The sequence below is a fragment of the Mytilus trossulus genome, unplaced genomic scaffold, assembly GCF_036588685.1.
Source record: "Mytilus trossulus isolate FHL-02 unplaced genomic scaffold, PNRI_Mtr1.1.1.hap1 h1tg000103l__unscaffolded, whole genome shotgun sequence".
NCBI classification, from domain to species: Eukaryota; Metazoa; Mollusca; class Bivalvia; order Mytilida; family Mytilidae; genus Mytilus; species Mytilus trossulus.
The window spans coordinates 2201499-2221976 of record NW_026963296.1 but is presented as its reverse complement, the minus strand read 5'-3'; the positions used below and the strand labels follow the sequence as shown (position 1 = coordinate 2221976).

At 31.0% G+C, this 20478-nt stretch overlaps 1 protein-coding gene across 1 annotated transcript; it reads right to left on the bottom strand.

Moving 5' to 3' along the window:
* Positions 1–324: 324 nt before the first annotated feature.
* LOC134699994 (WD repeat-containing protein 48 homolog) lies at positions 325–13324 on the bottom strand. The gene is made up of 2 exons (XM_063561396.1): positions 13156–13324; positions 325–5547 (listed from the first exon to the last, which is right to left on the bottom strand). Exon 2 carries the CDS (start codon positions 5110–5112, stop codon positions 4054–4056), a length of 1059 nt encoding a protein of 352 aa, XP_063417466.1. The 5' UTR covers positions 5113–5547; positions 13156–13324; the 3' UTR covers positions 325–4053.
* Between the last annotated feature and the right edge of the window lie 7154 nt (positions 13325–20478).

The window sequence follows — 20478 nt, the reverse complement described above, 5'->3', positions numbered from 1 at the left end:
TTATATATTTGTTTTTCGTTCAATATTTTGTACATAAGTTATGCCGTGAGATTTCTCGTTTGCGTGTTTAGTAATTTTTCATTTCGTCGCTTTTCAAAACTGACTTTACGGTATTGGCTTTGCTCATTGTTGAAGGCCATACGGTGACTTTTAGTTGTTAATTTTTGTGAAATGCGGTCTCTTGGGGAGATTTGTATCATAGGCAATCATGTCGCATCTTTTTTTTCCAATATTGGACATAAAACGCTCAGTAAAACTCATTTTACTCTTCCAAATTTGTTACTGGAAATACAGCAAAAACACCGTAGTGAAAACAACACAAAATAAGGTTTTTAACATTTTATTCAGTTTTCATATAATAACAGAAGGCTCAGGACGGATTTAATTAGCCGTTTCAAAATCTGATGCATCCTGTGTAATATTTTCAAAAGTGTAAACCAAAATGTCCTAATTAGTTAAAAATGTCATAAACAATGGTAATTTAACCAATGACGTGACGTCATTTTCATTTTGGGGTACGAACAATGAAATTACCCATGATTCTTTACATTATGAAACGGCCAATTGAGCAGTCTTTGTGCAAGCTTTCACAAAGCTCAACTCTAAAAATTATAGCACTAATTTTCAAAAAAATCTATTTAGAAAGCGGAAAGAAAATATATTTCATGATATACGAAATTCGTTAACTTAATATGCAAGAAAAACAATTACACAAATGTATGAAATTTTGGTTCCGATTTTCTTGACGTCTTTTGTCTATTATAATTAGCAAGTATCTTCTACTTTAAGGGTTTATGTGTTCAAATGACTAGATAAATATTATCTTCTGGAATAAAATTCCCTTGTCATGGAGTTATGAATTAATGAACTTAAATATATTTTGAGTGATAAATTTCACATCTATTAAATAAATAGTGAATGGTATCTCCTATGCCAAACCTGGCTTCCTAAATGCACTCCTGTGAAAACTTGTTTACAGGTACACATATACATGTACATTTTGATTTAACTTTTGATTTAACTATAAATAAGTTTACAACAAAAAATTGCAAAATTAACAAACATTTTCCTGATTCCCGACATAAGTAACTAACAAAACATTATTAAGTTACAAGTGTCGGGAAACTCGCTCTTCTTCGCATTACTTTTCTCCGAAACAGCGGTTACATGGAATCCGAAACGACAACGGAAAACGTGTCCTTTATTTCGAAGAATGCAATGCAATCACAGATAAGAGAAAATAGCACCATATAGGAATATTCAAACACAATCTTAAAACAATGAATACATTATACTAATTATGAAGATTTATCTCCATACTGAAAAAAATCGAAATGTTTAAGAGACAAATACTTGTACTTCATTTGTTAATTCTGTATGAAACTTTCTACGATCCGACACACTTAGTTAGGGTTCCTCAAATGAAAAAATAAAATATTTATTATTTTTGGAGCTTATTATTTTCAAGAAACAGATATAATGGAACCCCAACATTTCAAACTTGGCACATTTGGAATCATCAACTGGCAATTTATTCCAGCTTGTAACGTTAGAAACGACAACCGGAAGTTGAAATCTTTTGCTGGCGATAACGCCAATAACATTATCAAAAGAGAACAAATTCCTTTACAATTCAAAACGAATATATATTAAAAAAATTCTACTGAAAAATTTAAAGAATATCTATGTTTAGCAGAAAAACACTCACTAGTAGAAGTAGATTAACTTGATATTGCTTACAAACTAAAGAGAGTTATGGTCCCTGGTACACACGTTCAAGGTTACAAGATAAGTCTCAAAAGTCTGATATTGCTTGATATTGCCATAATACATGAAAAATGAAGTATTGAATACGAAAGTAAAATGAACGAAAGTATAACAAATATTGAAAGACATCATTTCGCCCCTTTTCGGGCCACGTCACATGACACAAAAACTTCCATACACTCACACGTACAATAGTTTTATTTGTACTTTATTTTAAGTAGCTATTATCCAATTATCAAAGTAACAAAATAATTTTCGCTTAATCGATATGTATGCATAAAACCAATCAAAGTTCGTTAAATAAAGATTTCCATACTGTACAAGTCAACAGTTTATTAAGGTTTTGGTTGCTATGATTGTTTTCTTTTTAAGAATATTAGAAATACAATATTTATGTTATTTTTTATGTTTATAGTAATTAATTATAAGGTAAAGTGATGTATATAGCAAATAACTAAAAATAAACTTCTTATTTAAGTAAATTGCATGACCAATATAGCTGTTACCTTTGAATTATTTAGTCGCACGCGTTAATTACAAAAATTGTGGGAATCTAATAAAATCCATGTGAATAAAGTATAAACGTTAAGATCGCGGGCTTTCTTTTTCTCTTTGATTTCTAAAACACAATTTTAATCACAGTTTACATTGTAGTATATCATATTTTATGCTTAATTTTTTTTTTTATTTCGTATGAACTTAAAATGAAAGGACAAAGGTTGAATTTGCATACGATAATTTTCACCAAAGAAAATATCCCCCTTTTTGTTTCATAAAACCATTCGGACGACAATAACAAGTCTTTATCCTTAATAATTTCATGATTTCCAAAGATGATTGTACAACAATGATATCAAATTAAAATCTAAAAGTTTTTATTCTACCTACAATGTCCAAATCATCCGTTCCTCTGATCATATAAACCGATGATGGATTATTTAAGAGATTTTAAATTTTTGTTGCATTGTGGGGGACATTCGAATCTCGTATCCCATTATTTAAATAAATATTGTTAATTTTAATCGCAGTATTGTTCAAATAGGTAGAGATCAAATGGACAGTATATGATAATTGTGTCCACATTTAAAACATAATTCCATGGGGAATTTAACGTGGGTGTTATAGTGAAAAATCTGTGTTTCTATTACTGGGATTTATAATTCCAACAAATAAAGATAAATTTATCTATTTTTAAATAAAGATAGATCTCGAATTTTAAGTCTTTAAATCAAAATAATCTAAGAGTATCATCTAACTGTCGAAAGTTACTAATATTTTAAAAAAGTTCTATGAGAATATAAATAAAGGAACTTACAAATGAATCAATAGCAATTAAATTCATCAAATTAGCAGCTTGAGAAAACTTCATGTTATTTTTATCGATTTTCAGTTTTCCCAGCAACGGTTGTCGTAAAAGCAGAACAGTTTTCAAGGTGATGTCAGACGACATACAGAATAAAATGCCATAAACATTGATGAACAATTAATGTCGTAAAATGCCGGTTGTAAAAATCGGGTGTTGGTATTTCTTTAAATCAAATGTTGACAAACAATCCCTTTCGTATAGAAACCTTATATGATAAAGCAAAATTATACCCGTTCATAATTTACCGTTATTTAAACATCTAAACAGAAGGTTTGGACTTTTTCTTCTTTGAAAATAGGACCAACTACCGAAAAGATTTATCAAATACAATATATGTATACTTTATCGATTTAAAAGGATAGTTATTAAAATTGGAAGATTTTAATACATCTGTGCGAAATGGGTCAGAAACGGTATTTGAAAAATATGAATAGTCATAAAGATTTATTCATAAGGTTTATTTACTATCTAATATATATCGATATGTTAATATAAATCGTCAGACTGTTGAAGTAGTGACAAAAAGAAGTTGAATGTTGTCAGAGGCATGTGATTTCATAGATTCAAATTTTCTTAGTAGTTTATGTTCAAAAACGTGTTATTTCAATATTTAAGAATAGAAAAAAATACAATTATAACATGTTTAAAATTTCACATTTTTACGACATTTGTACATGCCTTTAAAATTAAAATTAGGGTTCATCATGCCAAAAGTTAATGAACAAACTTGTTTTACTATTTACCCATTCGCTCACCATACGTTCATATCACAGAAAAGCATGTAAATATATATATATATATGTCTGTCCAATCTGTTGCGATGCCAGCACAACAAGAAACGATAACAAAAGTACAATAAATAACGTGATAAATGCGTCAAACTTACACTGTATATAATAAAAGAACACACTTCCGAATGGCTATGATTCCGAATATACAATATGAATAGCTGTGTCAGTTTGCACCGGTGTTTCGGCGTACTCTATTAAAGGATCTGGAGGAATTTCGACATCCTCTTTTTCTACCCCAATCAGCCATTCGATGATCATCTGGTCTTTTCCAGATTCTGAGTCCGTATCATCGTCATCTTCATCGTCTTGATTTTCTTGTTTATTTCTCACTATACTATTTAACTGAACCGTTGACGAGTACCGCCTCATACCGTTCACATTTCCGGAATTGTACTTGTTATTATTCTGAGTTAAGTTTTGTGTTTTCTCTATAGAAATTAACTTTTTATTTTGTGTGAGTTTATTGTCTGAATAATTTCTTTTCATCGTTGGTTTTCCTCCTTTACTTCCCATAAAATTTTCAATTGGTTGAATTCTTGGTTCACTTGCACAATGATAGAATTTATTTTGTCCTCCAGATTTAGAGTTGTTATTGCCACTAGATGTTGACATATCTTTAGAAGGCAATCGAGTAGTCCGAAAACCATTCGTTACTACCGAACGTGGTGTTCCAACGGAAATTCCATTTTTCTGTTTAATAGCATCCAATTTAATTCCCTCCGGAATTGTAGTCGTTGTCTGTTCCGGAGTTGTGGTAATATATAATTTCCGTGAAGCATTTGCTGAATTCCTTGCTGACGAAGAAGACGACCCAGCACTAAGAGGGGAACGTCTTATATGAACACCTTTCTGCGAAGAGTCACTATTGTTACTCATTTTATTACTTCGAGTTCTGAAATATTCAGTACCGTTGCCCATGTTGATTTGAGTGTTAGAATATTTCCTTGAATCTAAAATAGGTGGTAATTCAGGAGCGCTCATTCTTCGGAAACTATCATAAGGTTTTGTATTTAAGCATTCCTCTTGAATAGTTCCTATATCATATGAAATGGCACTTGCTCTTCTTATCCCAGTATTAGCTGATCGATAGCGTTTTATGTTAAGACCATTTTGATTTTGATGTTGGCTGTTGAACGTTTTATTTGAAACTGATTGTAAAGGGTCTGCAAATCTTTTATCAGACTTCATTGCGCATGTGTAAATTTGTCAAAAGTCTCATTAAATGTCCTTCTTTTGTAACAATATGTAAAGGTAAATATATATGAAAAATGGTTGGTTCAATCGATCTATTGAAATCCTTTTAAATGGTTAAATGTTCAGTTATAATTATATTTGTTCATGAACTTTAAACATGATATTCTCTGACGTCACAAATTCCAGTGCCCCACTTGCAAGGTCAATTATAAGAAAATGATTAAGACTTTTTTTAAAGACCAGTTGATTTGTCAGTTTAATTGGTACAAGTTAATTTTGCAATGCAATCCTACGCTTGGAGGATATTTATGCAATGCAATCCTACGCTTGGAGGATGAGTCTGTCCTGCCTTTTTTCAGTTTGAAAGCTGTTTCTTCTGATGAAAGATTTGCTGGTGTTTTTCGTCTTTTTTCAGCAATAACCATCTATCTGCAAAATTACAGAAAGTCACTTTAAAAAATGATAATCTTGTGTTGTCAACATAAAAAGATAAATAAATAAACAAACAGAGGTAATCTGTATACAATCATAATAAATATAAATATAATTATAAACTTATTGATTTTTACCTTTCTATTTATCATATTTGTTGTTGTTTTGATATTTTGTCATAAAGACCGATTAGAAATAACACTAGGTCTCATTGATTTTCTACCTTTCTTATTAACATAACGGAATTTAAATAGAAACAACTATTGTTTGGAAATTATGCAATAAGGAACAATAAGAAATTAAACACCCAGACTTAAAAAGTAATACTTTAAAGATTAAAGGTTAATTGGTATGTTTAATCAGCAATAGAGCTATGTTATAAAAAGGAGTGGATAAAAGTTTATGCAAATTTGGAATTGTGAGTCTTTATAAAAACTATCGAACATCTAATACAAACAAAATAATTGAATTTCCGTATTGCTACACTTTTGTATGGTTAACTAAATAGTTGATATTGTATGGTACTCATCGCGACGTGTTCATCGTTCATTAAACTCCAGAAAGTAAATCGTTGAAATAGAAAAATATTTTGAATGGTTACAACATTGAATGAGTAAGAACCCTTCAGAACTCTGAAAATGATGAACAGCAATTCATGTAAAAAAAAAATTTCTCAAAAAAATATCAACTATTGGTTACAAACATCTACAATTTATTTATTCATATTTTTCAAATACTTGCTGATTAAACAATTTAGTCATCGGCAAATATGTTGTTTTCATAGCAGCGAGAGAGAAAATGTTATGATAATTCAATTCATGACACAAAACTGAATATGAAATTGACAGAAGCCAAAGCAATTAAAAGGCTCTTATTGCTGTTCTTCATATCAAAATCACAGTGTTTTTTTGAAAATATACATCTTAATCAATTAAGGTATAAGATGAAGAAGCAATGATCTCGACGCCGTAGCCAACAAACCCCGCTACATTTTTCATAATAGCCTGTTAAAAGTTTTTATTACAATTACAAATGAGTCGTGTTTAAGATCGCTTTGACCTTCTCATTAAGTCACCAGATTTGTAGTTTTCAAAAACAGTGTTTTTCTTTTGCTATTCTTAATTTCGGATACAAATGTTCCTAAGGCTAATTTATTATATAGAAAGTCACAGGCCATTATACATTAACATTTATAAAACGTCTTAGAATCTTCTTAAATTTTTTTATCTTCCTCGAAGATTTTTTAAATCTCAATCAAAGGCAGATAAATCGAGCAGTAAAATACATACCCTTAAATTTTATACTTTTGTATTTTACCTCCAATTTACATTAAATATCACAACACAAATGATATATTCACGCAAAATATGTGCTTTTAGATTTTTCAAAATCAGGCTTAAAAAATATAAGGAATAAAAACTAAACTTTTAAATTACCTTAATGTTAAATGTATTTTACTTCCAAGTTATATTAAACATATATCACAAATTATATATCCACATAAATCAAATGCTTTTAGAATTTGAAAATCTAAATAAATATATCAAGAACGAAAACTAGGCATCTGACCCTAAGTAAAGTTGTCCTTTAAGTGAAAGTTTAAAAAAACAGAAGGATAAAAAGTATAAATGTGTATTTGATTAACGATAAGTAAACCTGCCACATTATATCAACACCCTATATGCATGTGTAAATAATGAATTTGTTCTCGTCGAGTGCGAGGCTCAAAAAGGGAGATAACTACCTATTCTGTACGTTTAAATGCTCAAAAAAATGCTCAAATCCGGGATTTTATTCTGGTAATTCGTATTTATATAAAGGGGTCTTGGTGACAGAATTCGCTTAGTAGTTCATTAAAGTAACAGATATCCAAGCAGTCATTTTGACTATATTAATTATAATATATACTAATTGCTTTGTAATAGGATTATCATATCCAACCCTGGATTTCTGGTATCAGCAAACAGGGTTTCTTCACTTGAATGTTGGACTAGTGAAGTACACTGTTAACAGCAGAAAGTGCAATTTGTTGTTGAATAAAAATAGGGATTATTATCTCCAGACTTATAAAGCTAGTTAGTGTCAACTTCTATCATAATTAACCAGGAATGCCAATTTTCCTACCGAAGGTCATTTGTTCTCTTTGGAGTACTCCGGTTTCATCTTGCATCAAAACCTGACCTCAATAATACAGCCAAGTCTATTGGGAGTGGCGTTAAGCACCAAAAATCAATCGATCATATGTATTGAGTTTGAAGTTTATCTAGCTTTGGACGTTTTCCTTTCCCTAGAATAGTGATTTGAAATATGCCCTTAATTTCAGATAACACAGCAATAAAATACCATGCAATTTTATCTACTGTGAAATTTTCTATGACATTGCTTTTTTTCGTAAAAAATCTTATATTTTATGTTGGCGCTAATAATACGAAAGACCCAGCAGGGTCCTCTATACATACTGGGAAATTATCCAATCACCCAGACAAAGTTAACATTGAAAATTGCATTACTTAAACACTGAATTCTATATCAAAGAAAACCCATATCGATCTCAGGTGAACGTGTATATATATCGGGGTTTAACTAATATTTAATCTAGTATTGACAAATTTGTATATTTCGACAGGTTTCAAGATAAAACCACAGGGTTAATCGAGTATGTTGAACTAAATTAGGCCACGTGCAAGTGCAGGTCTATCTTAAGACCATTTATCATGGCGTGAGTAATAGGTATAAGTATTTCCATTATAGCATATTAGAAATGTATATTGAATTGTTTGATTCCTATTCTAGATACGTATTTATTTTTAGACATTTTGTTGAATGTTATTACAGGGTGCATGTATGGTCATTTATTAAGTTATTAATTAAATGCAAATATTACTAATAGAGTGGAATGCATGTCGACAGATCGAACAGGGTACATACACTAAACAGTCTATGGGTACATAAACGTCAATGCGACCGTGGCAGCAACCCAAGACCAACGACAATTACGGGATTTCTCAAGGACGTTAGTGTTTATAGTTCGTTCTTATGTTGTACTGTTATACCACTGTCCCAGGTTAGGGAAGGGTTGGGATCCCGCTAACATGTTTAACCCCGCCACATTATTTATGTAAGTGCCTGTCCCGAGTCAGGAGCCTGTAATTCAGTAGTTGTCGTTTGTCTATGTGTTACATATTTGTTTTTCGTTGAGTTTTTTTTACATAAATAAGGCCGTTAGTTTTCTCGTTTGAATTGTTTTACATTGTCTTATCGGGGCCTTTTATAGCTGACTATGCGGTATGAGCTTTGCTCATTGTTGAAGACCGTACGGTGACCTATAGTTGTTAATGTCTGTGTCATTTTGGTCTCTTGTGGATAGTTGTCTCATTGGCAATCATAACATATCTTCTTTTTTTAATTGTCAGCATACATATTTGAAATTCAAATATCTCATCAAATATCTTCAAGTTTTGAAATCTTAGTTCCAGTTACAAATTTGGTAACATCGTTTATGTATGCTGTATTTTTTTTAAATGTTATTAACATTTAAACCAGATTGTACTCGTGTACACCTCCAATTTCCGAGAACGATCAAATCTTGTCTTAAGTGTAAGAACTGATTTCCAAGTAAGAAGCAATCTATGACCCTAAAAGAAAATTTACGACTTTTAAGTGGAAAAATGTGACACTTTAAAAAATAGTAACGCGATTTTTATAAACCCTCCAAACGAGTTATATTTACACTTTGTCATATAAGTATCAATATAGTCACATAAATATCTCTCGCTGTAGTAAGTTTTAAAGGACAAATTGAAATGTACGAATATCATTAAGCCGTTATAGGATATATATTATGAAAAGAAATTCCAAAAATAACCCTTCAAAGACGATACTTATATAGCACTTGTTCAGGGTATGTATATAAAAGAAAAGTAAGATAATTTATAAACATAAATTTATGTATATGATAAACATACAATATTCTCATTGCCTCAACATAAGGAGAATGACACGCTTTTGGAAATAAGATAAAAGAGTAAAATGGGGAGCTGGGATATAGGTGGAAGAAAGGAGGCAATCATAAGGCCTTCAACAATGTTAAAAAAAACGATACCGTATAGTCGCGGCAACAACAGTGCCCAATGAGAAAAAAACCGTTACCGGATAGTCGCGGCAACAAAAGTGCCAGACAAGAAAAGTATGAATTAATTTACTTGAGAAAAAAATGCATAATTTATAACAAAACAATGTATGACAAGATATGATTCAAGGACAACCACTGACATACAGGCTCAATAATGTCTACATATCGAACAAATGATGAATATACCTTATACAATTTACGATAATTAAAAAAAATGCTGACTTGATTGGAAATTAATACAATTTTGATTGATTTTTTAGAGAAGTTTATTAATAATTCATAGTTTATGGTATACAATTTTTTATCCTTGTAACAGAACACTACGACATTTATCATTGAAAGTTACAGACGCAGAAATTAAAAGTCTGGCCGGAGACAAAAAGGACAAAATTCCAGACAAGTTCGATAGTTCTGCAGTTACTTGGTCCATTTTTTATAAAAAATAACAATAGAAATAAGAGAGCGCTAAAGAACATTAATGTTCGAGGCAGAAATCTGGTGCACATTTTAATATTTTTTTAAACAATCAATTTTAAAGCAAAACGGTTTTTCTAAGGCACAACCATTTACTTGAAATAATGTTGAAATGCAGAATGTAAATTTCAGAAAGCTATAAAGAATTGTAATGCCAATGTTTCATCATCATCGAAGGCTATACAGTAACATATGGTTCCTTACACATATTACTTGGTCTCTAATTGAAAGTTGTCTCAGTGGAAACAAAGGGTCTCGTAAGCCGAGTTGTCTTAGTAGTTACTACTGTAAATACTAACCAGACAACACTGAGGTTGTGAGTTTGAGTCCCGCACTTTTGGGTGCACTCGACTCTCATCCTACATTGTAATTGACTTGGATTGTGAATTTTCCTATCGAAGGTCGGTTGTTTTTTTTTCGGGCACTCGGGCTTGTTCCATCAATAAACAAAAAACTGGTCGCAAAAGCAGCCCTTAAAAGTGGCCTTAACACTCATAAAATCAGAAATCATGGGAAACAATACCACAAAACCTTATTTTATCTTCATAAATTGGTACTATCGAACAAAATGCAATACACAGGCGTAAGATGGTTCACAGCTGAGTTCTGTGAATTGTCTACCATCATATATTACGAGACTGTGAACTTCTCATGCAACCCTAAGCTAAAATGTACTTTAAATCATATCTATAAAATCTGACTTTTTTAAAAATTCAAGATTAAAGTTTTAGTTTGCACGCAACAAGCTATAAATAGACAGTTATTTATAAATGCATCTACTATAAATTGTACACAGTAACTGTACCACATATTGCGTATTGTTATGCGTTTATTTTTCTACATTGGTTAGAGGTATAGGGGGAGGGTTGAGATCTCACAAACATGTTTAACCCCGCCGCATTTTTGCGCCTGTCCCAAGTCAGGAGCCTCTGGCCTTTGTTAGTCTTGTATTATTTTTATATTAGTTTCTTGTGTACAATTTGGAAATTAGTATGGCGTTCATTATCACTGAACTAGTATATATTTGTTTAGGGGCCAGCTGAAGGACGCCTCCGGGTGCGGGAATTTCTCGCTACATTGAAGACCTGTTGGTGACCTTCTGCTGTTGTTTTTTATTTTGGTCGGGTTGTTGTCTCTTTGACACATTCCCCATTTCCATTCTCAATTTTATTATCAAATATAAAACAAAGCCATAAATGTTACACAATGTGCGTGTTCAAAAGAAAGTTGTGGTTAAAGCATAAAGCTCCATGTATTTTAAATATTATTTTCGCTTTTGACAATATCTGATAAAGTCCGACCTTCATAAGGGTCTGAATGCATGGAGAATACAGAATTATAGGCCAAAAATGTGTAGAAAAGTCCTATAAAAATTAACAAATGTAGGCAACACAAATAATGAATGCAGAATAAGGGGTTACTACAACTGCAATGGTTAAAATAAATCAAGAAAAAAGAAAGATAATGGTCTAATATTTTAAAGATAAAGAAATAAAAATCCCCATTTTCCAGACCCTTCCTCGTGCATTATAGGATTAAATGAAAAGTAATATTTATCAAAGTGGGGATTTAAAGAATGAATTTGTAAGTACTATCTTAATAAAAAATCTTAAAACAAACATGGTTACATACTCTTGTTAAGCATTAAAAAGAACAGATACCATTATTGTCCAAAACGATATGATGATGAAAAAGGTTAAAAAAACACATCTTACAATTCGATTAGTAATTGTGTATTGTTTTTCGGTTATCTATATTATAATAGTTCTATTTCCGTATATTCGCTGAAATAGCACACAAACTTACACATTGAAAACAAAGGAAATTAAAAGTGCTCAAATGTTCTGGACATCTAAACTGAACTTCTGGAATATTTAGAAAGAGTCGTTTACCATTTGCCAAAAGCCTCGGTCGAGATCAAATGCTAAGAATGATGTACAAGGGGAGCAACCAATGAAATGTTGGCGGGAAAAGGATAATAACATAGGGGCTAAATAAACAGAATAACATTGGTCTTTTTATTTACAAGAGTTCATTTAATATAAATAGTACGTAAAACAAAAATATTTTCATTAACGGTAAGAAAAACCCGAAGCTACATTTGTAATTTGATTTGATATCTAGTAAAAATAAAACAAATCTTGTAATTTATCTGGACCTAGTCATAATCTACAAACAATTAAATACCATGAAAATTACAAGTGGATTGAATCTTTTTCCCCAAACCTTTATCGACACTGGATGATTTATACTTTCGCTATAGTTGTGTATATATGACCCCGTGAACTTGCGGCATGAGTCCGTGAAGTTCGGCACGGGTTACATTAAAGTCTGTAGGTCTATAATCGACACTATGGCTGCTTTAAACGCAAGACCGTATAAAAATATATACAAATTTATTCACACAAGTTTACAGTTCGAAAGCTAGGGGAAGACTGCCCAAGCAACAGTTTATGTTCATATAAATATTCAATTCAAAACGAGAGTTCCTGAAAAGCACTTTGCAAATTATAGTAAAAGTTCCTGACGTCACTTTTCGTCCGGTTATATATACAAAAACCCATAACAACAGACAATCAGGTAGGTTTGAACAAAATTCAAATCTGCACAATTTTGCAATCTATCAACTGTGAACTCCCAAACATTACGCATACAATACATCTTACCAATTCAGCTATTTAAAATATGCAATGCTGTCAATTACAAAACTGTCAGTTTTTGCAATCTATAAACTCAGAACCCCCAAAGAGTAATTATACAATTATTCTTACATGTGTAAGTAAAAGAATATCCAATGCTTTAAAATACAAAAAAGACAATTTTTGCAATCTTAAAACTCAGTATTAACCCCTCAAAAAGTACTGATACAATTATTCTTGTCAATTAAGGTATAAAAAATAACCCAATGTTGTAAAATAAAAAAATGCCCCTTTTGCAATCTATAGACTCTCTTCCCCTCCCCTCCCCCCAAAACAAAGTATTAAGACTATTATTCTTACCAGTAAAGGTATATAAAATATCCAATGCTGTCAAAATCCTATATCAATCTAAGTAAAAGCTATCCATTACTTAAATCTAAATGCAGCACACTATAATAGATATTATTTAAACACCTTTCACTTTATAATAAGATAGTTTGTGGTGATAGAAAACGACTGTTTAAATTACAACTTTATATATCCCTTTTATATTGACTTCCTGAACGTGTAACGATGTGAATTTATTACAGAAATAAAAGTTCCGTTAGCCAATCAGCGTCTTGATAACTAAATAAGCTTGAGCCACTTGACTGGAGAGTGATTTTAACCTCGTTTTAACTTCAGATGTTGATAACATCTATTGATACGGTTATTGATGACGATAAAAACTGCATACATTTACTATATATAAGCTATTATAGTCTATATTTGGGATAGTTTATGTAGCTTGTTTCCGGTTTATGGCAGTGCTTCGTCGAAACATGATCTGCAGGGCTATAACGGACCATATACATTAAAACGTGAATAAATTTGAGTTATTTTCATACATAGTTTGATAAAAGTAAGTTTATGAATGAAAAACAATTGGACCTTGAACTTTGACCCTTTCCATTAAAAAGTATTAAAATTTGTTTGCACTAGGTTCGGTTGAAGTAAAAAAATTAAAAGCGTTGATACACAGATTTGTAGAATAATGTTATGAGAAAAAAAAAATTGATTCACTTATATATTACATTTGTAATAACAAACTTAAATGTCATTAACGCGTGCAAACATAACGATTTTTATGCGCAGATACATAGCTGATACGCGAAAATTTTGTAGTATATGTTTTATATATAGACTGTACATATAGTGCCTATAAGAAAGTTTGTGTGTCAGATAATAGGAGTAAATAGATGAGTGTCTATCATATTTGGTCGGGTCTCTTCAATTTTAAGGTTTTCATTCTCTATTCTATATATGATTTGACCATTATTCTCAATTCGCTATATGATTTGACCATTATTCTCAATTCGTTATATGATTTGACCATTATTCTCAATTCGTTATATGATTTGACCATTATTCTCAATTCGCTATATGATTTGACCATTATTCTCAATTCGCTATATGATTTGACCATTATTCTCAATTCGCTATATGATTTGACCATTATTCTTAATTCGCTATATGATTTGACCATTATTCTTAATTCGTTATATGATTTGACCATTATTCTTAATTCGTTATATGATTTGACCATTATTCTCAATTCGTTATATGATTTGACCATTATTCTCAATTCGCTATATGATTTGACCATTATTCTCAATTTGCTATATGATTTGACCATTATTCTTAATTCGCTATATGATTTGACCATTATTCTCAATTCGTTATATGATTTGACCATTATTCTCAATTCGTTATATGATTTGACCATTATTCTCAATTCGTTATATGATTTGACCATTATTCTTAGTTCGCTATATGATTTGACCATAATTCTTAATTCGTTATATGATTTGACCATTATTCTCAATTCGTTATATGATTTGACCATTATTCTCAATTCGTTATATGATTTGACCATTATTCTCAATTCGCTATATGATTTGACCATTATTCTTAATTCGCTATATGATTTGACCATTATTCTTAATTCGCTATATGATTTGACCATTATTCTCAATTCGTTATATGATTTGACCATTATTCTTAATTCGCTATATGATTTGACCATTATTCTTAATTCGCTATATGATTTGACCATTATTCTCAATTCGTTATATGATTTGACCATTATTCTCAATTCGTTATATGATTTGATCATTATTCTCAATTCGCTATATGATTTGACCATTATTCTTAATTCGTTATATGATTTGACCATTATTCTTAATTCGCTTTGACCATTATTCTTAATTCGCTATATGATTTGACCATTATTCTCAATTCGTTATATGATTTGACCATTATTCTCAATTCGCTATATGATTTGACCATTATTCTCAATTCGTTATATGATTTGACCATTATTCTCAATTCGCTATATGATTTTACCATTATTCTTAATTCGCTATATGATTTGACCATTATTCTTAATTCGCTATATGATTTGACCATTATTCTTAATTCGCTATATGATTTGACCATTATTCTTAATTCGCTATATGATTTGACCATTATTCTCAATTCGTTATATGATTTGACCATTATTCTCAATTCGCTATATGATTTGACCATTATTCTTAATTCGCTATATGATTTGACCATTATTCTTAATTCGTTATATGATTTGACCATTATTCTCAATTCGCTATATGATTTGACCATTATTCTTAATTCGCTATATGATTTGACCATTATTCTTAATTCGTTATATGTTTTGACCATTATTCTCAATTCGTTATATGCTTTGGCCATTTTTCTCACTTCTTTACATGATTTGACCATAGTTCTGTCTTCTTCATATGATTTTGGCCATTATTCTCTCTTCTTTATATTCTAGCGCCTCATTATTCTATAATCTGTAATTTGTTTGTCCTATTTTTCACTATTTTTCTACGTTGAAGTAATATGATTAAATCGCATTGAAAAGCCGCGGATTTTGAACACCTTAGATTAGTAAAACTAAGTTAATGTAAGTTGAAATATGAAAAAAATAAATAATAAGATATGAAAACTCTAAAATAAAAAAAGGGGTTCCACTCCACAAACGACTGTGAACTTTACACTTCACGAGAATCGGTAAACACAAACTTACCGAAGAGTTGTCTCCCATCTTTAGTTAACAGTCCGTAATTTTTTGTTACGACCGTCCACCTAGCTAGTACCAGCGGTTATATAAACGATATATATTATCGAATACTAGTAGATACTTTAAAATCACTTAAAGGATTAACAATAGAATAAAATGGCTGTGAGATTAAAGATTTGTTGTCAAATATATGTATTGCTTACATAATGGATAGAAATAATTTGACGATTCTTTAAAAGCGTGTTTCCCACGTGTTTTTACCATGGTTTGTCCAATAATAATAAATAATAATAATTAAATAGAGTTTAATGGCGAATACCCTTTCTGGTATTGCGCAAAATTGCCTCATCATATAAAAAATATATTTCAGTATTTTGTAATATTTTTTTTAAATGTAGTATAATTAGAGGGTTAACCTGTATTTCATATTTATATTAAATAAAATTGAAAATTGAAATGGGGAAAGGTCAAAGAGACAACAACCCGACCAAAGAAAAGAAAACAGTCAAAAGCCAACCAATGCAGCGAGAAACTCCCACTTTCGGTGGCGTACTTCAGATGGCCCTAAACAGAAATACATTCTAGTTCAGTGATAATGGACGTCATTGACTAAACTCCGAAAAATACATAAGGAACTAAAATTAAAAGTTATATTTGGTGAGTTTTCCCCTCACTTTATCCAGGAAGATAATTTAAATCATGTAAATATAGTGTTCCCAGTTTTATCTTGATTTTTTAATCTTAATATTTGTTTTTATTATTCTTATTTGTCTTATTTTACTATAATGGAGAAAGAAGTGGCTTTCAAGTATGTATACTGTGTGCTTATTGTCCCCCCCCCCCCCCCGCCCCCCCCCCCCCCCCCCCCCGTTTTGGTAAATTCACATAACATTCGGGTGTTATTGTTTATATTACATGCGGTTTTGCATTCTTCTATTTCATTTATATAACGATCCCATTATTCAAAGGTTAGTTAATTCGGCATGTTTCTATTTATACATACAATCGATATATTGACGGTCAATAATAAAAATCTTGCTTAAACAATGTAGGACTCCTCCGGGTGCGGGAATTTCTCGCTCCATTGGAAACCTATTGGTGACCTTCGAGATGTTGTCTCTTTGACACATTCCCCATTTCCATTTTCAATTTCATAAAGTATTCAGTCTATAACACATATTTTGCATTTGGAATATATATATATCAATTGGATAGAGGTATAGAGGGAGGGTTGAGATCTCACAAACATGTTTAACCCCGCCGCATTTTTGCGCCTGTCCTAAGTAAGGAGCTCCGATATCTGGCCTTTGTTAGTCTTGTATTATTTTAACTTTTAGTTTTCTTGTGTACAATTTGGAGTTTAGAATGGCGTTCATTATCACTGAACTAGTATATATACTAGTATCCGGGTGCGGGAATTTCTCGTTGCATTGAAGACCTGTTGGCGACCTTCTGCTGTTGTCTGCTTTATGGTCGGGTTGTTGTTTCTTTGGCACATTTCCCATTTCCGTTCTCAATTTTATATCAAGAACTTTCACTCAGAAGATACGTTACAATGTATATATGGGTTTGTTAAACTACTTGACTTCATCTGAGATTAATAATAAAATCTGAGATTAATAATAAAATCTGAGATTAATAATAAAATCTGAGATTAATAATAAAATCTGAGATTAATAATAAAATCTGAGATTAATAATAAAATCTGAACAGGTTCAGTAATAGTTAACCCACGAGGACGCGGTGTGTCAATGTAAGATCACCCCGATGGCCGAATCGTGGGATAACTATTACAGATATAATTGACCTTAAGCTTATGTAACATTTTTGGTTTTAAGTTTTTCCTTATTGGTTGCGAATTTCAAAAAGCAAAACTGATTTCTTTGTTAATGTTTCTACACATTGTAATAATTTAGAGCTATTTTTTTGTGTGTGCAGACAAAATAAGAAGTTTCAGTATTCAGCTTCATATGAATAAGAAACAAGAGGAGCGCAGTTAGTTTCCATTGGAATGCCAATAATTTGTCGATAATCACGCCATCCAAACGTAACAAATATGTTAATAAATAATGTCATGTCAGAAGGTCACCAGACAAACCGCGAATTGATAAGGTCTAACAATGTTTGTAAGAGATTTTGAAAACAGTTGGTGTTTCAATGTGGAGGTAGAAAAATTTGGTGCTTCAATGTGGAGGTAGAAAAAGTTGTCACACGTGACATTTAGTTATGCATCTGCCTAGTTTTGCAAACAGCGAATGGAATGATTTTAAAAGATTCTACTTTTAAATTTGATATTAATATTCTATCACGGTTTTTGACTTTTTTTATCATTGTAAAATATTACTGTTAGTTATGATATTCTAAAAGATTAGGCGGTCAGCATCGTGTTGGTCCAAACACAAGAAGTTATCATGTGACTGGTGTTTGGAAAATGAGATCGGATCTTTCCGCACAATCCCGATCACTACACCCTCTTAAGGATACTGATCGCAAGGAGGCTCTTTCATTATTCGAATTAATTCTATCTCGAAACTTAACTATTTAGTTTTAATTTCCCTAGAAAGACACAGATTTACAAAAATGTTCTTCCAAAAATTAAAAAAAGTCAGTTTGGCGGCAAGCCTTACCTAAAAATTACATATCTATGACAGTTACTGTATCTCGAAAGTTCGAAATAGCATAATAGTAATGTTACCATATACATCTCATTTTTGATTAACTAATAGGGTCGTTTAATCCTAATGTTGAAAAGATTCATTGAATTACTACCCATGATTATAAAAAAATACAACCACTGTATGCAGCATTTATCATGTACGTTTTCATTAAATCCAATTTATCTGATTGCAAATTGAAATAAAACAAATGCTGGAAGCACAACACCATGCGTCAGTAGTTTTGTATTCGATTTAATTAAAATAGCAAATTAAAATCTTTCCGTTATTCATTTTGTTGCAGATTGATAAAGTAAAAGTCTTACCTTTATTCAACATATGCACAGATAAAACATATTTCAATAAGTCGGCAGTTTTCAGATTATCCTAGATGAATCAACTAATCTACTCAAAGATCGAACAGCGAAACTGAAAATTTCATTAGGGGAGGTATATTGTCATAAATCGTTTGAAATATCTTTTTGTTATTTAATCTGACACAAAAGCAAGTGGTTTAAATTCGATACTTAACAATGGTTATATATAGTGTTTAATTAAGAGATTAAAGGTCAGCCACGATATAGACATGTGAATGATCTGTGCAAGAGTCCTAAAAAGTACGATCAATAGTTTAGTTTTTTTCAGGATTAATCAAAAATAAAAATAATCAGTTCAAAATCAATCAATCAATCAATCAATCAATCAATCAATGTTTAAGATTACCATCAAAGACTGTTCGTAAAAGAACCTTTTTTCATTTTATCGTATGGTTTCTTGTGATTTCTTTTTAACAATTAGGGATCACATCACGTCTCTTTATTTGTATATCGGTCCTTTCAATTTGTGAAGATGATAGAGTTTATTAATAAGCAGAACCATTATTTTTTCAGTATCAATGCTAAATTGTATTCGGAAATAGAACATTTTCTTTAGTTGTCTTATAAAAAATTCTCAACGTATATAAAAGGACTAAACGATGGGTGACTCATGTTAAAACTGATATCTTAACCCTTCCAGAAAGCCTAAACACGCCACCGGGTTTAGGAAGGGTTCCTGTTGATCTATCTTTAGATTATTGTATTGTGTTGTTGGATTGTTGTTCGTCTTTTGCCTTGTTTTGTCGACTCATGGTTTTATCTGTTTGTCTTCGACTGATGTATTTAAATATCCCTTTGGCATCTTTCGACTCTTTTAAACAAGTGCATACATGTACATGATTATTATCGTTTTAGCCGCGAATAAGATATGTATCTTATCTTGTATATATGGTTTTGCAAGAGGTTTGAGATAAAAGCGTTGCTAAACTTTGAAAAGGTATATTTTTTCTTCGAAAAATGCATATATCAAGTAAGGAATATGACAGTTGTTTATCGCTTGATTGAAGAGCTTGATTTTGTCAATTTTTCTGAAGTTTCCCTTTTCTGAATTTGCCCAAGAGTTCTTTTTTTTAGTTATGATTTCCCATTTTTATCATTAATCTTTGTTTTCAGTTATGTTTTTATTTTCTAAATTCTTTTGACCGTGTTTTTTTGTTGGCAGATTAGCACTTTGCATCAAATCGCGATCACCAATTAACAATTTCTATAAATGTTTTCCACGAAATACCTTCTAAATTTAGGTTCACCAAATTGTCACGTAAAACCAAGTTAGATTGTTTGTCATGTGAAGGTAGAAACCAGAAACGACTTGTTTATATTTAATAATCAATGTTAGTTCGGCCTTGTTTTAAATGGTTTCAATGCCATAATATATATATATGATAAAAGAATAAATTCAAATCAAACATTAAAATGTGTTGGCAAATCGAATTTAAATACTATTTATCAAAGCGTTTTCTTTTCATTAATTCTTAGAACTGTAAATTTGTTTCTGATGACCTCCTACGATTTTATACGCGTCAAAAATAAAATTACATAGAATGCAGACATCAAACTTAAAATTTATTTT

What these genes read in the sequence shown, in the direction of transcription:
- LOC134699994 (XM_063561396.1), bottom strand. Translation starts at nt 5,112, where the DNA reads ATGAAGTCTGATAAAAGATTTGCAGACCCTTTACAATCAGTTTCAAAT.